Source organism: Callorhinus ursinus, unplaced genomic scaffold (genome assembly GCF_003265705.2).
Source record: "Callorhinus ursinus isolate GAN/ISIS: 27379988/994484 unplaced genomic scaffold, GSC_fseal_2.0 scaffold44, whole genome shotgun sequence".
NCBI lineage: Eukaryota > Metazoa > Chordata > Mammalia > Carnivora > Otariidae > Callorhinus > Callorhinus ursinus.
In genome coordinates, this window is record NW_027397106.1 from 10,162,643 (window position 1) to 10,180,174 (window position 17,532).

Genomic DNA, 17,532 nt, shown 5'->3' on the forward strand with positions numbered 1-17,532 from the left:
TCACTATAAAAACCTAAATCATATATAATTTCTCTGCTCAAAATGCTAGGGTGTTTTATTCTTAAAATAAAATTTCTTTACCAGGATCTACCAAGTCCTACATCAGTAAGTCCTATTTCATCCTCCGTCTTCGCCCTCCCTGTTTAGAAGCTCCACAAACACCCTGGATGTTTCTCAAGTGTACCGAATGTTTGCACCACTCATGGGTTTTTCACTTCCTATGCCTTCAATTTATAGTGCACATCTTCCAGATTTTCACGTGACTAGTTCCTCTCATCATTCAGGTCTTTGTTCCAATATAAGCTCCTCAAAGGAAGCTAATCTGATTACCCAGTTTAGAGGAGCCTCCACACTAGCATCCCGGCATTTTCTGTCACAGGTCTCTGTCTCAGTTTCTTTATAGAATATATCGTTATCTGGAATTATGTCTTTTTTTTTTTTTTTTTTTTAAGAATGCTGGGCTTGAAGTCCGAAGAGTTTTGTTTTGTTTTGTTTTTTAGATTTTATTTATTTATTTGTCAGAGAGAGAGAGGGAGAGAGAAAAAGTGAGAGAGAGAGAGAGAGAGAGAGAGAGAGAGGGAGAGAGAGCACAAGCAGGGGGAGCAGAGGCAGAGGGAGAAGCAGGCTTCACGCTGAGCAAGGAGCCCGACATGGGACTCTATCCCAAGACCCTGGAATCATGACCTGAGCCGAAGGCAGATGCTTAGCCGACTGAGCCATCCAGGTGCCCCTGAAATTATGTCTTTTAAAGAGTGGAGTTTTGTTTTTTTTCATTTCTTTCTCAGTCTAGGCTAGGTTATGCCACAATGACAAACAACTCCAAAATCTCAATGGCTTTAAACGATAAAGGTCTACTTTCTTTCTCAAACTACATGTTCATTAAGGGCCAGTAAGGAACCTATTCTGCATCACCTTCACTCTGGGTGGAGCAGCAACGAGACAGAGAATACTGCTGATGGCTGAGGAAAAGAGAACAAAAAGCCAGAGGATCAATACTCTAGCTCAGAAATGCCACACATCAACCCTGCTCACACCTAACTAGCCAGAACTAATCACAAGACCGGGAAGTACCATCCCACTATGTTCCAGAGATGTGTGAGACACATATTTGATGGATTGAGTGAATGACCACATTGTCTATATTTCCCCCACCATAATGTACAACCTATGAGAGCAAGAACCTTGAGTGTTTTGTTATTGCTGTTGTTGTTATTATTATTCACTGTTGCATCCCCGAGGCCTAGAACTGGGCCTCCCACAGAACAGACGCTCCAGAAATAAGAAATACCTCTTAAATGGATGCATAACATCCATTTTATTAACCTGTCTCGTATATCTAAGGGTGGAATATCTAGACTTGCTTGAGTATTGTATCTCAAGCTCTTCTTCCACCCCCTGCTGAGAGTTTTCTGAGGAAGAGTAAAAATATTCTTCTTTCATATTCAATTGGATCTATCATCAAGAATTCAGCTGTTAAGTAAATTCTCTGTCCTGATTTAAATGCTTGGATTGGTAAACGCTTGTGTTCACAAAATTCAGTGGAGGGGATAGAATCCAGTAATCTGTTTAGGCTCTAAATAGAAGCAGGAGAACAACCTAGAAATAAATGGATAGGGTCATTTTTCATGTGGCTAAATTAACAGACTCATGGCAGGAGTAATGAGGAAAAGACAGGGAGGGCCGTAAGCCCCCTCTCTAACTCCCTGCCCTCCAATGGACAGATCTTTTACTTATCCCTTAGAGAAAGATGCTTTCCTTACCCTCTGGGGGTGATCTGAGAGTCAGAACTTGAGCAACAAACAATTGGGCCCGCCTGCACAACTGCTGCCGTCAGGGCCAGCTCCCCACCCCCACTGCTAAAAATACCATCACAGAATTAGCGCTGCTGTCAGGGATGGGGGACAGGCACGGGTGGGAGACTCTTTAAAATGATCGAATAACTCACCCACCATAAAAAGCAGCTTTCTTCACTTCCAGAGCCCACTGGAGGGAGGGAGGTGGGGTGAGCACCCCCATAAAGGGGCCATAATGGGAGTTCTAAAGAGCAAAGGAGCTGCCAGAAAGAAGGCCACAAACCGTGCATTATCTCAGAGTGAACCAGGAAGCAAGGCTCAAGGGTTTCACTAAAACACCAATTTGAAATGCAGTATGTCTGCAGTAGAAACTAAATTCTTAAAGTTACACAGAAGAATTTATCGCTGCTTCCCTTTACTTAAGGGAAAAGGGCTTTTTACAACAAAATGCCTACCATCTTGCTAACCCCGTCCCATCCCCACTTCTACTCTCTTTTCTGTTCGCTCTGCTCCAGCCATGGGCCTCTTTGCTGTTCATCAAACACTGTAAATATACTATTGTTTTGGGGATTTTTATACTCGCCTCTCCCTCTTCCTGGGTCATCATCCCCCAGAAAGCTGCTGTCTGCTCCTTCGTCTCCTTCAGGTCTTTGCTCAAACGTCCACCTTATCAGAGGAAATTCCCACAACTTCCCAGAAGCCTCCCCAGAGTCCTCCTGCTTCATTCATTGTCACAGCCTTTACTGCCCTCTGACATAATATATAACCACTTACTTCCTTATTGTCCATCTATTTCCACTAGAGTATAAGCTCAGTCAGGGCAGGGACTTTGTTTTCTTCAATGCTGGAGCCACAGAGCCTAGAAAATGCTCAATATGTATTCACTGAGTGACCAAAATCAAGTCCTATATTGCTGAGGCCCCTCTACTTGGTAAGTGAATTGAGACAAATCAATGAGCATGATCAAAAACAGTGAACAAGTTCAGGCAAACATGAAGCTTCAGAAAGGAAAGTCAGTGGCATCCGTATCTTCGCAACCTGAGATAGAGAATTGTGAACATAAATCTGCTTTTTCTTAAAGTCTCTTAGTGTTACAAATAACCAGAATAATACATTCATTACTTTCAGAAAACTTGGAAAAGAAGGTAAGATGATTTACTGATAATTCAAGTTTCTATGCCTTATGTTTAGTAAATGATGGGAATGGACTCAGGGAACAGAGTTCTTAAAATGAAGATGTTAATTTTAAAAAGAGAAGAGTGTGCTTGCACTATCAGGTGTCCCTTCACACTCCTGCTTCCCTCCTTCCCCTCCACTCCATCCTCATCACCACTTCTAAATCTAGCCTCGATCCCTTGAGGTCAGGTGTACCCGAGTGGCTGAGGCACCCTCCCCACCTCAAAGCCAGTCATCCTGCATCCATCATCCTACAATATTTTTTTTGGTCCTGTCACTCTCATGATCCAAAACTTTTATGTTCTCTGACTTCATTCACATAATTTGGGCGTGGTTTGTTTAGTTGTTTTGTTTTGTTCACAACAAGCATGTAGCACTTTCAGAATCTAAATTTAAAAAAGAAGGACATGGTCCATGGCCTCCTCTTGTCTTCAGAATGAATTTTAAGCTCCTGAACCTGAAATGCAAGACCCTCCACAATTTGCCTTGAAGCTTCCCTTTCCAGCCTCCAGAACACCCAAATCTGCCGATGCAGGAAAGCTACCCCACTCCTGCTCTACCGTAAAACCAGCCGCCCTTTCCTTCCCTACAACTGTGGGTGCTTGACATTTCTCCAGCTTGGAACGCCCTCCTCCCTCCAATGGAATTCTCCTGGAGCTACAAGTCACGGCTCAGGTTCAGACCCAAGAACTCTTGCAGAAACAGTGGTCAGACCCAGACTTCTTAGGAGATGGTGAGTTCACCACTATTAGAGGTATTCAGACACTGGCTGAAAATGTAACAAGGACACTCTCACCAAACCCACTCACTGTGAGATTCTAGAGTTCCCATGAACTCCTACTAGAAGGTTTTATTTGACCATTTCTGTTGGGAATGACTTCTTGCCTCCTTCAGAATAGACTGGCCATCCTGCTTACATGGCACTTATCAAATGCTGACATCAGAGTCCTATTACAGCTGTATTTTCATATGTCTGTGTCTAATCTCCTTAGCTCACCACAAGCTCCTGAGAGCCAAGAGTCTGATGGCACCTAACACTGTCCCTTGCAGATGATGGGTACTCAGTGTATTTGTCAGTGATGGCACAGTTCAAACAGGAATACATTGGGAAGAACATAAAAGAGAGAGGGGCTAGGTCATGAAGCAGCAAGAAACACTGTTCTGTATTGTTTCATGAGATGGTCAGTCAGGTGTGGCCACAGAGGGTACACAGGAGGGGCAGGAAAACGGCATTTCTTATCCTCACTAGTCCTAGAGAGAGAGCCACTGCAGGCCACTAGGGGGCCATGCTGGGGGTAGGGGGTGAGTAGGAGACGTGGAGGGCCAAGGGAGCAGACTCAACCAAACAGGTGGGGAGCCAAGAGAGTAAGAACAGTGGGCAAGTGTCTTTATTGGGGGTCAGGAGTACACAAGCAAAAGCTGTGAGAGGATGTCACTGGTGTGTCTGAATGTCACTAGGTCACAGGCGAGGAGGGCAAGATGGGGGGACTTGTGTGGCAGAGGCCAGCCTTATCACACTGGTGCACCTGGTCACCTGGGCGGGGCACTCACAGTCTGTTTGTAGGAATGTTGAGGCAGCAGGAAATGCAAAGTTTAAAACTTTACCATGCAAATACAAACTTCCCTGGGCTCCTGAGACTTGCTCCCTCAGGTTTCTGTGTGTATTTACTTGTCAACTCTCAGCTGGTCTATCCATTTCAATGGGCATGTCCTCAAGGATATGCAAAGTATCTTAACGAGCGTGGACTAGTCCAGGGAAATCTTGATGTGTAATCACATTCCTCTTGAATCAGGGGGAAGAAGTAAAGCCCAACACAGAACGTGAGCTCCCCGATGGCTGCAAGGGCAGGCAGCACTGGGCTGACGTCTTGTGGGTCAGCGGCAATGACAGGCTTTGTCCTGGAACTGGACAACTGCTTGCAGGGTCAACAAAATGACTTTCTTTACCCGAAAGAGAAGGCCGGGCAGGCGGGAGATGGTGCCAGAAAAAAATCCCCATCACAAAGTGGAGCAAAGCTGTAGGGAGTGGCCCTAGCACAACCCAGTCCCGAGGCGGACCAGGCTCGACTGCTGGGGGCTCGCCATCTGGGAGACCTGAAAAGGCACCTGTCTGGGAATCAGGAGGCTTCAGTTTATGTTCCAATTTTACTGCTGGCTATTGCTATGACCTTGGAGCCGGCCAAATCAACCCTGCACATTTCTGTTTAACCGTCAACAACAGGTCAGGGCCACAGCCATGACAGAAACACACATCAAAACAACAGAATTGCTCTGAGCACCAACGAGCCTCAAAATCCAACACCCAGCTTGAAGGCCACCCCTGGAAACTGCTAGTTTGTCTTTGGAGAGGCTACGTGTCCTTATTCCAGCCTGACACCGCCCCCCACTCCGTGGATCCCTAGGTCTTCCAATGGCCTTGCTTTCCCTCCTTCTATCTGGAATCCAGCAGAGCAACAGCAATCCTGCACAGTTAACCACCTCAGAACATTCTCCTACATTCTCCCACCTCCCCAACATGTACCCTTCCGACCTAGGTCTCCCAAGGAAAAATTATTAATATCCTTGTTAGTTCATCCTACCTCCCAAGTAGCGTAATACTTTAACCCAGTGAAACTATCTTTAAGAAATAATCTAGTTTTAGGAATTAATAAAGAAGAAAAGAAATCAAACCAGGGAAAACTTTTATTTGTCAGTGTCCTCTCAAATCACACTCCTCTCCCACTTAGGCCTGTTGGCCCTTTATTTGAACAATAAACCATCTCTATCAATGTGGTTTTAAATGAATCAAGGGATCAAGCACTCTTCACTTCTACTGCGACTATATATTGTTTAACCAACTGTCAAGTTCCACGCTGGCTACTTCTATTTCATTCACCAGTGAAGTGGTTTCTCTCTGCACCACATGCTTGGAATCTGCCTGCTACAATTCCACTGGATGGTCACTTTCGTTTTTTTTTTTTTTTTTAAAGATTTCATTTATCTGTCAGAGAGAGAGCGTGCACAAGCAGGGGGAGCGGCAGACAGAGCAGGTAGAAGGAGAAGCAGACTCCCCGCTGAGCAGGGAGCCTGATGCGGGGCTCGTTCCCAGGATCCTGAGATCATGACCTGAGCTAAAGGCAGACGCTTAACCGACTGAGCCACCCAGGTGTCCCGGATAGTCACTTTCATAAGAAATTTCTACCTTTACCTCCAATAGGTGGGAAAGGAGAAGAGGAAATGGAGGCAATGACTGGACCTGGTGAGGAAAGGGTGCCTTCGCCTCTGATGATCCATTTATATCAAGCACAGTAAAAAGTATCCAGAAAGCTACCTGGTTAATAATAGCTTAACTACAATTCTCTAACCTGAGTTAGTTTTGTGAAGTCCTTGAGGTATACTTTTGCAGTGTTTGCATCCTCTGTCCTACGGGAACTGGAGCAGCCAGACGATCCTATCACACGGAAAGCTGCCGCTGATTGCCCTTTCGTGCTCACGGATGCACAACTTCCTGCACTGCAAACTAATGAAGGCACCTAATAAGGAGGTGCGAGAGGAAACGGCCCCGTGCCTGGCATTTCCAGCCCGGGCTTCCTTTCCTGCTCCGGAAGAGAAAGCGGCAATGCAGCACAAGTTTTTTTGTAAAGGGCTACCGAGTTCACCAACTCTTAGACCTCAAATCTACCTGTGAAGAGGGTGTTCCTTGGGGATTATTTTAATGCTAAATATCAATCATTTCCCAGCTTACCTTTCTGAACCTCTCATATCAAAAGCTTTGCTTTTTGCTCTCTCATTATTTTTCTCAAGCATTGGAATAATATGTTTCTCTCCCTTGAATTCTGCAGTTATTTCTTACTAAAATTATTTTACTTTTCAGAAAGGAATTGTGTGTTGACAACTCAAGAGGAAAAGAAAGGAATGTTCTGGCACTCGGTATACATTAGTTGAGAATGAAGATGGTAATAAACATTTGAATAACGACCCTCATGAGTACTAAATACAGTCTTTTGAGAAGACAAAGCTTAAAATTACAGATATTCTAAGTAGCACTTAGCTACGTAAACGGCATTTGTTCAAGTAATTCCTCCAAAAGGAAGTCCTTATTTGAGAGTACAATACTTAAAATAATCAACTGTTGACAATATAATGTGTATAATAAATACACATTTTCTTAACGTACTATCAACTATCAGGATAAATTTGAGGGTCATTTATACTATTCAGCTATTCAGATCCCAAATTAACACAAAAGAGGTTGTAACATACCATTAATGGAATACCATGTAATGGCATTCATACCATTACATTAAAGTAATGCTTTTCCTTCCTAAACGTATGATTAAATCTGTTTCTTCATATTCTGATACTCCTATATCACCATCACTATCTTGCCCACACTTTCCGGGACATCTGAATCTTTTCTATTTTGAAATGATAAAATCATATGCGTAGCTCAAACACAAAGAAAAGAATTTCGGACTAGACTTAAAGCTAAGACAACAGGAAACAAACAAGCATTTAGCTTTATTCAATTCATTAAATGGTAGAACACTGTTGAGTTACTTGGTATTTTATGGAAAACGGCCTTTGTGTTAAAATAAAACAAAAGAAAAAAATTACAGAATTTGTCTTCTCAAATTTCTGGATGTATTGAGAATGTTTTATTCAGAACTTCCTATCTACAACTAAAACAGACCTAGGTATACAGAAAATAGCAAACTCGTTAATATTTCTCATAATATCAACACAAGGAAAATCCCCTTTCAATATTCATTCTTCTTTTATAGATGTCTAGTTATCAGTCAAACCACTCTTTGTCTTTTTCTTTTGTTAATCACAGGCTTCTAAAAACATCATGATTTCTCTGCAGCTGAATATCTAGGGGGCACCAAACATGTATATGAAATGTGGCTTATAACCAAGTGTAGGTCCATTATCCAGTTTCTGTAATGCTGAAATCCAGACTCTCATCTTTGTTAACTGATTCCTTGGCAAAACCTGACCAAACCTGAATTCATTCACTTAGCAGCAAAACCTAGCCCGAACTGATTTGAGGCTGTTTATAGTCTTTATTTATTTACACCACTTCATTTGAATACGTATATATCCAGCTACAGTTATGCCAATGTGTTTGATAATGGAGTATTTCCTCAGCCCCGCAGGGCCAGCTACCAAACACAGGCACAAGCGCTGAATTCTGAAACATGTCTGATCTCAAGGTCTGGAAGAGAAATGGTGTGCCTGGATTCAGTTCAGCTAACCTGTCCTGTGCTGTTCTGAGCACTATTCAAGGTAAAGGGTCCACTGCCAGTGTTTTCATTACCTCAACCCACCATTTCCTAAATGCATCATCTTCTCAAACTGCATTGTCCTAATGAATTCCTCTTTTATTTTTTAAAATAAAATAACCACTCCCTGAGTCACTCACACAATCTCCTAGTCACCTGTAACTTCACCCTAGTCTCACCACCTCAATCCCATCAATTGTTGAAGCTTCACAAGGTTCCACATGTGCCCATCCTGTCGCCCACTGTCCCACCCCCAGGCCAGAGTGGCCCGACTGGCTGCAAGAGGCTCCAGAAATACCTTCCTCCTTCCCTTTCTACTCCCCTCCCCTGCCCCTCTCCAATTCCCACTAGATCCTGCTTCATTCTGCTTCATGAGAACCTTGTCATCATCCGCCACTGGAAGAGATAAAGTCCAAAGGGTGAGACCGACACTTCCGGACCAAAGGAAGCAGTCAGAATTAACCCACCCTTCTGCTACATCTCCTGCTCCTTCCTCAAGCAGACTTTTCACTCCCTTCAAAATGAGCATGACTTCCTCCCCGTTTTTCCCGACTCCAAAAAAAGCTAAGTTGTTTTCATCTCTTTGGCTCACACCATCTACCCCATGACCTGAAATTTGAACTGAATTCTTTGCATCCTATCTGACTTATTTTCATCCCCCTCACTCTTCAGCCTCAGCTTAGATCCCACACTGGCAGCAAAGCGTTCTTTCACCTTCCCGGCCCAACATGATCACTTTCTGGAATTCCCATAACTCTCACAGTCTGGACTATTCATTGGATACTTGATATGCACTTCCTTGTATTATCAAAGTAATTAATTTTTCATACATATGTATCCTGTCTCTTTAACCAGATTTTAAACTCCTTGAGAGCAGAGACCATGTCTCATATTTTATGAATGAACTAATAAATACCCTTTTATAGCTTACAAGAAGAAGGCAACATTGGCAAATACAACAATGTAAAAGACAAAAGAGCATTAATTTATTTATTCACTCAAATTTGGCAAATATCGCTGTGTTCCAGGCATTGGTTCAGGCACCGAGGATTACACAATAAGCAACACAACATAAGCCCTGCCCTCGTGAGGCTTCTGGTATAGCTAGGAAACCAGACATTAGTGAAACAATTATACAAATAACTATATACACAAATATGTCTGTTTTTAAAAAGGAACTGTGCAATCCTAACACGTTCTGAATCATTTTCATATCCTATCCCTGACAACTCATCCTAAGTCAGCCTGCCCCCCTGCCCTCCATCCATGTTAAGAAAACCGCAACTAATAAAGGCTCTCTGCACAAGTTAGGAAACAAGAAGAAAATAGGGAAGACAAATAGCAAGAGCAGTTTGTTTAAGAAATACATTTGTCACAATCTTAATGGCCTAAGATTCATGCTTGTATAAAGTTATCCAATCAGAAGGCACTTCTTAGATCACTCTGCACTTCACAGAATTACTTTCAGGGAATAAAAAAAAAAAAATCATAGAATTGCTTTTCTGCTTAAAAGTTACACTCTAAACTTTTATGAAAGTTTGCTTTAAGATACAAGAATGTGAAATCTATTTCTGCCTTTGCCACTCAGTGTCTCCCATACAAACCAAAGAAAAAAGAAATTCTTTACCAGAATTTAAGGCAAGGAAATTCCAAAATTTAGTGCAAAGAAAGATTCCCTTGTGAAACATGCAATTTCCATCATTTCTAATATCCAAAGGCATATATCACATTTCCTTTTTTGCCCAGGCTGCAAGGAAGCTCAAAACCAACCAGGTAACACCTCATGAAATCAAAACATATTTAACTCTCTCTCTTTTCTGGTTCAAGCATTACCTCCCCTTTGACACTCTTCCTGACTCCCTCCTGTCAGATGTTGTTTTCCCTCCAGTTCCCACTATGTCTACTTGCAACAAAGACTGTACAGCAGGGTACTCATTTTCTATTCCTATTGCATTAAACATATGTGTTTTTGTAAATCATTTCAATTCCATTTTGGAATAAAAATGATTTCTTGATCAAGTTTATTTCTTTATATAAGTCTTATCATCAGAAATATAAGTCTTGTCATCAGAAATCTTTCGATTTTTCTATTCATGGGTTTCTCCAATGTATAATGTATAATTCTCCAAAAGCCTAGGATGCATTATACTTATTTTTTTAAACAATGGAATCATCCACACAATTGGAAAAGAGAGGCACTGGGAGAGTATTCAAATGGAATTTGATTTTCAAAAATCCAAATGTAATATTCACCTCAACAAGATTCAGTGTTAAACCTACAGAAATTTTTATGAAATGTATCAATTGTGATTTCCCATGTGTTCCTAAATTATTTTCTACATTTGGGAAATTTAGGATTTGTGATCAGTCTGAAACCATAAAAGTTTAGTGCTAATGTAGGAAAACCAACTCTCTCGTGTTATTCCAGTCATACAGCAAAGGTGACATGGGGTAATTTAAAATGCATTTAATCAGGGCGCCTCAGTGGCTCAACTGGTTAAACAACTGTGTTCAGCTCAGATCAAGCTCCTGGAGTCCCAGGATCGAGTCCTACAGCATTGAGCTCCCTGCTTAGCGGGAAGTCTGCTTCTCCCTCTGACCCACTCCCCTCCCATGCTCTCTCTCTCTCACAAATAAGTAAAATCTTTTTAAAAATGTATTTAATCATTTGTGTTCCCGATAACATGCAATTTCCAATTTGCAAGAGTCACCATTTTTGTTTGGGACAATTCCCATTACAAATTATAAATCATGAGGCGGTTTCATGCAGTTAATTCAAAAGCCACAAAATTTTAATATTTATGCCTCATAAAAATAAAATTAACCAACAAAGTAGATTAAATTATGTGCTCATAGATTTATCACTCTTCCTCATGCATGCTTTAATTGGGCAATAAGGTACCTTCCTTCCGGAGTCGACTAGGGAAGAGATTTTTCCATAATAAAATAAGTGAGGGAAGACTCACAAGTTAATGAAATAAAAGGGGCAATGAAGGAATAGTGGCATTCTGTTCAATATTTTTACTTGGCATTTCATCGGAGAATTAACAAAAAGGAAGCTGTTTAACTGATCCCACAAAATGATTCTGATTATTTTGTAAACCATTCCAATTTCCATAACAAGAATTTCTGTTCTTGCAATTAACAATCCCACCCCTCCCCACATACACACCACCACCACGTGGCATCACCACCACCCACCACAAGTTTGCACCTGCAAACTGCCTCTTAAAAAAATGAATTATGTATTAATGCTGGTTATTTAGGAACAAGGATGGAAACATTTATCACATTCCAGGCCAATAAGAACAATGTTTGTGCTGGCATTAAATTTTGGATTCTTTTCCATAATGCTGTATGGCTGTCAGCTCCCAAGCACCATGCTGTACATTCTTTGTTGCAAGTAGACACAGTGGGAGCTGGAGGGAAGACAACATCTGACAGGAGGGAGTCAGGAAAAGTGTCAAAAGGGAGGTAATGCTTGAACTTGGAGGTAAAGGAAAAAAGAGAAATCAACCAAGTTTAACAAGGAGGGGCTTGAGCATGATGCACAAGGAGGGGTGCATATGCAAAGACAGAGGCATGAGAGAACCCAGCAGGTGTGAGGACCTGCAACTAATTCTAAAAGTGTGGCATGTTAAGAGACCAGGTTTGAAGTCAGGCAGGAGTAGATCATCAAGAGCTTTGGATATCAATCAAAGGAGTATAGATTTTATTTTGTAGGTAACAGAAGCCATCTAGCCATGTAGAAAAATTATTCCAGTAGCAAAAATCCAGAATTAACTGAAGAAGACAGAACTACTAGGAGCAAAAGATTACCATTTTGTGAATAAAGGAAGACATAATGGCCATGAAGGGAGATGAAGAGAGAGAGAGAAGAAGACAAGTTTGGAGTTCATTAGAAAATTCAATCCAGAATCCAGTTATCTTTCCACTTATCACCAAGATTTGCAAAAGATTTCCTTCTCTAATACCCCATATAATTTTACAGATTTTTAGTAAGAAAAAAAGAAAATTGCCAAATAGAAGTGATAAAGCTAACTGTGTTATAGAATCTTTCCTATAGTAAGCAAAAAAAATAAGACATACTTTGGCACTATCTCAAAATAATTTGTACTCAACATACTACTTGAAATCCAGAGTGATTTTTTCAGGGCTGAATTATTTATACCAACAGGAGAATTAAAAACTAAGCCATTAATGAAATGTGATTTTAGTATAAAACATAAGATTTTATAATAAAATAACATTAAGTATAGAAATTACAGAACCAAATGATCTGCCCTTATTATTAATAATACCATGACTTTGACCATATGATTCTCAATCTCAATATAAGTAGATAACTTTTCTCCAAACTGGATATTTTGTCTAAAGTTTGCCTTACCTTTCTACACTGAGCAAATTTCCTGAATGGATCACAAACACATCCAGTCATTGCTTATAATAGACATCTAGCATTTTGTCGGCCAGCACTCCTGAACCATTTTTGGAACTGACCCTCTCCCACTCAGCCCCCACCCTTAACCTCACGCATCTTTATGAATGTCATGCACAACACCATGCTTGTTCAGTGTTTGGTGGATGGCCCGACTAACACCCAGTTCCTAGATACCCTCTCTGTCAAGACCTGTCTCTGCACTTTACTTCGGCACTCATAAAGGCCACACCGTAGTTGGGAATCACCACTGAAGAATGGCTATCCTTCATTACAACATGGCATCTCACCACATCCATAAATCCTTTCCCTTTTCTTAATTCCATTTCACCTGTGCAGTTTCACCCAATCTTCCAGTCCATGCCCGCTCCTCCCAGACCATCAATCTTCCTTACCTCCTTTCCATGCCCAGCCAGACCCCATTTTAATCAAAACAGTAACTTTTTTATTAGAACCCTCCACTTCTTTTCCATCCTTTGTTTCCAATACAGCAAGCCTGGGCAGTCCCCACCCAGATGAATCACTCTCAAATTCTGTTCCAGGTGACTGAGCTCTCATAAAGAAAACTGCTTAGCAGTTCAGACCGCTGTCATTCAATTTATAGTGGCTAACCCCAACAGCCCTCGGTGATCATCAGTAACCCTTTTATTTGTCCCTAGTCAGCTAGCATTTACACTCCAGAGGGTTGCTCTTCCAAACCTTAGCCACTTTCTTAAACCCCTTGCATCATCCAATCCTTCCACATATATCTTTAGCTCTTCCTTCTTCATAGTGAAATACAGATCATCAGATCACCATTTACCTCTCTACTCCTCCACCCCAAGGTACCTATTAGAATACAAACCTTTATCTCTTTCATGACAATTTCTGAGGAACCGGGGTCTCTCAACCTGTCCTCGCTAAGGCCACCATTTCCACCTGGGTGGCTCAGTCGTTAAGCGTCTGCCTTCGGCTCAGGTCATGATCCCGGGGTCCTGGGATCGAGCCCCACATCAGGATCCCTGCTCAGCCAGGAGCCTGCTTCTCCCTCTCCCACTCCCCCTGCTTGTGTTCCCTCTCTCACTGTGTCTCTCTCTGTCAAATAAATAAAATCTTAAAAAATAATAAAAAATAAAAAATAAATTACCTTGAAAAAAAATCCTAAGTCATAAATGTATCCTAAGTCATAAATAAGGCAGAGAGGGGGCACCTGGGCGGCTCAGTTGGTTAAGCATCTGCCTTTGGCTCCTCAGGTCATGATCTCAGGGTCCTAGGATGGAGCCCCTTGTCGCGTCGGGCTCCCTGCTCAGCAGGGAGTCTGCTGCTCCCTCTCCCTCTACCCCTCCCCACCACTCGTGTGCACGCTCTCTCTCTGCTTTCTCTCTCTCTCTCAAATAAATAAAATCTTTAAAAAAATTAAATTAAATTAAATAAAGTAGAGAAGCCTTTAGAGATCTCTCCATGTATTTATCTTCATTTCAATCTAGCTCTTTCCCCCAAATGACAAGTGGATAAATTAATCTCATTCCTCAAAACCAGCACCACCACCACCACCAGCAACAAAATCTTTCCTTGGTCCTTCTTACATTTTTAGCTACTTCCCATCTCCTTTCATTTCCTCACCAAACTTCTTGAAACTATGTATATATATAAAAAATATAAAATATGTACATTTTATAAATTTATGTAATAGAAACAGATGACCATAGTTTGAGTAGAGATTGAGAAGAATATATAAGTAATACTATGTGTGTCTATCTATGTTTTTAATTTGTTTTTTCCTTAAACCATTGCCATCTGTTTCTAACCAAGCTTCTAGATTGAAAATACCCACACTGTGTCACCTATGATCTTATAATTACTAAATTCAATGTTTTATTACTAAGTTATCTTTCTAATTGGCCCAGCAGCATTTAAAACTTTCTTTCCCACCCCCCACCCAGCATTTACCACCTCTTTACATATTATACATTAATTTGTTTAGTGTCTTTCTCCTTCCTGCAGGATGTAAGTTGTTATGAGGTCATAGACCCTGCTTTTTTTTTAAAGGACTTTAAAAAAAAAAAAAGATTTTATTTATTTATTTGACACAGAAATAGAGAGAACAAGTAGGCAGAGTGGCAGGCAGAGGCAGAGGGAAAAGCTGACTCCCCGCTGAGCGGGGAGCCCAACGCAGGACTTGATCCCAGGACCCTGGGATCATGACCTGAGCCAAAGGCAGACGCTTAACCGACTGAGCCACCCAGGTGCCCCTAAAGGACTTTTTTTGGGGGGGGTCGCTTTTCGCATTTTATTGGCTCAGGGGAGGGGCCTCCTCCATGTCACTGGGGGTGCTCACAAGTTCTTCAGCCACTCCAAGCTTGGGCCCTGGGGGTCCTGGGGGTGGCTGGGCACATCGGGCATGTTCCCATCATTTCGGCGGGGCACTGGATAGTTGTAGGGCGTGGCCTGGTTGATCATGGTGGCATATTTGGTGAAGGGGCTGAGGGTGGGCAGAATTAGAGCGAGGCCCCCGATGGTGAAGGATATGACCGGCACCTGCTCCTTGGCCCAGGCATCCTTGAGGGGGGTGGCAAGTCTCCCGGCCATCTTGGTCGCAGCGGCCTAAAGGACTTTTTTTTTTAAGATTTATTTATTTGTCAGAGAGAGAGAAAGAGAGCACAAGCAGGGGGAGCAGCAGGCAGAGGGAGAAGCAGGCTCCCCACTGAGCAAGGAGCCCAGTGCAGACTGGATCCCAAGACCCCGGGATCATGACCTGAGCCGAAGGCAGTCGCTTAACCAACTGAATCACCCAGGCATCCCTAGTGCCTGGTTTTTGATTCACTCTCTAGAATAGTTCCTGGCATATAATAAGTGATCAATGAATATTTGTTGGGTAAATATCACCCATGTCCTGACAAAATCAATTAGGCGAAAGGTGGAAAACACACTCAACCTGGGTCAACATCAGTCTCTTCTCTGAGAGTCAAAACTTTGGGACCAAGAGCGTCAAGCCAGTCTCTCTGAGCAGATGTAAACTGATCTTCAGTGTGAACAGAGAATAAAACAGATACGTTAGAGAAATTGGGACAAAGAAGATCCTGATAGAATTCAAGTCCCAGGTTCCATTTATCCCAATTATCAAAATGAATTCTATCCTTGGTCTCTGTGAAATATCCCAGTATCCTAGTAAATTACCTTTTTAGCTTAAACTAATAGTGTCTTTGTCTATTGCATACTACCAACAGATTCTGCACTAATCATTCTGTGGTTGAATAGGCTCAAAATAAACATCCTAAAGCCAATGTTCAAAAAAAAGGAGGGTAAAAAGTTAGAGTTACCACTCTAATTCCCAGAATGTACAACATACATAAATATACGAACCGTGGTTAAATTACTTTAATGAAAATATGGTGTGACATGAAGGCAAACTCTTTATGATAATATAGGGAAAAGAACTATTTTCATGTCTTCTCTAAATAAGATTACACACATTAATTTTAGGTCTAAAGCCATTTTTTGAAAATAAGTTTAGTGCTAATTTTACCTCATAATTTTCCTTAGGCCATAGAAAAGTACACCATTGAACAGAGACTAGTGGAAGAACCTAGCTCCAACAGTGCGAAGCAAATTAAGGCTGGAGGGCAAATTAAAATGCATCCTAAATTGGCATTTAGAAATAACAGAGCTCTATCTTAAAGAACAGAGTTCAATAATTATAAACATTACATTTCATGGGTACTTACCAAACAAACGTTGATGGAACAGAAATTTGCCAGCTATTAGTCCTATGAGAATGGCCAGTAGCCATAGAAGCACCTTCAGAATCCTCCAGCCAACTTCTCTAGGGTATTTATTTGTTACAAACGAAAAACAGTTTCCAACAACAATAACATTGGCTTCTGTTTGGCTATGAGAAACTGGGTCCTCCGCAAATATTAAGAAGTTAAAGAAGATCACCAAGTAAGCCACAATCATGCGAGACCAGGGATGCTGGAAATAATAACGAAAGTCTTTACCCATCCTTCAAAACTTCAATTCCGTTGTTGACCTGTAGAAGAAAAGATACACAGGGTAAGAGCAGAAAAACAAATAGTCTTCCTCCACCTATTATCTGTTCAGATTTACAACAGCTCAAGAAAGAGGTATTTAGAAAAGATTTTACCTGCACCTACTTATGGCACCAAGACAAGTCTGAGATCGAGGAAAGTAAATTTGTCTTTCAACACCATCCAGTCATACCTCTGACCACATGGAGAAGAAGAACAAAAGAGCAGGGGCAGAAGGGAAATGAGAAGGGAAATGCAAATGGGGTAGAAGGAGAACAAAAGAGCAGGGGCAGAAGGGAAATGAGAAGGGAAATGCAAACACTGTCCAAAATCGGGGTAATGACTGAGATGACCTGTGGAGGTCACCTCCGAAGGAAATGCAGAGCAAAAGGCAACACAATACTTTTCCTCTTTTAGATAACTATTTTTAGGTTACAATCATAATAGAGAGTCACTTAAAAATGAAAGCAATGTAGGAGTAAACTGAGCACATATTAACAAAAAATAAACATCCTCCTCTGCGCATACCCTTCTCCTCAGAGTTAGGATCCCCTAATAATTTGGTGGATATACTCTCAGACCATCTTCTATACATCGTGTATGGACTTTTATAAAAATGTTCATAGTCTAATTGTCAAGTAGCCTCAACATAGATTAAGTTTTAGGAAATAGCTAAGTCTATGGTACAGTAGTTACTTACATGCAGGAGCGATTGGACAATTCTGCTTGTGTGAAGTAAGGAAAAGGGGAAGATTTCACAGAGAAGGACATACTCAAATTCAGGGTTGAAGGATTAGTAGGAATTTTTTTCCCCCAGTGAAGAAGGGAAGAATGCTCAGTCTTGGCATTTGGAA

The 17,532-nt window shown here is 41.5% G+C and overlaps 1 protein-coding gene and 1 pseudogene across 7 annotated transcripts in view; both read right to left on the minus strand.

The window, feature by feature from the left end:
• Positions 1 to 17,532, minus strand: part of TMEM117 (transmembrane protein 117) — a 493,780-nt gene that overhangs the window by 466,109 nt on the left and 10,139 nt on the right. For 5 of the 7 annotated variants that reach the window (XM_073882098.1, XM_073882097.1, XM_073882100.1 and 2 more), the window contains one exon: positions 16,376 to 16,680. In XM_073882098.1, coding sequence (XP_073738199.1) covers positions 16,376 to 16,652 — 277 coding nt within the window. In that variant the 5' untranslated portion in view covers positions 16,653 to 16,680. Of the gene's footprint in view, positions 1 to 16,375; positions 16,681 to 17,532 lie in introns of those variants that run through there. The other 2 variants (XM_025883303.2, XM_073882101.1) reach the window with 1 other exon arrangement.
• LOC112832558 (NADH dehydrogenase [ubiquinone] 1 alpha subcomplex subunit 3 pseudogene) lies at positions 14,940 to 15,239 on the minus strand (annotated as a pseudogene).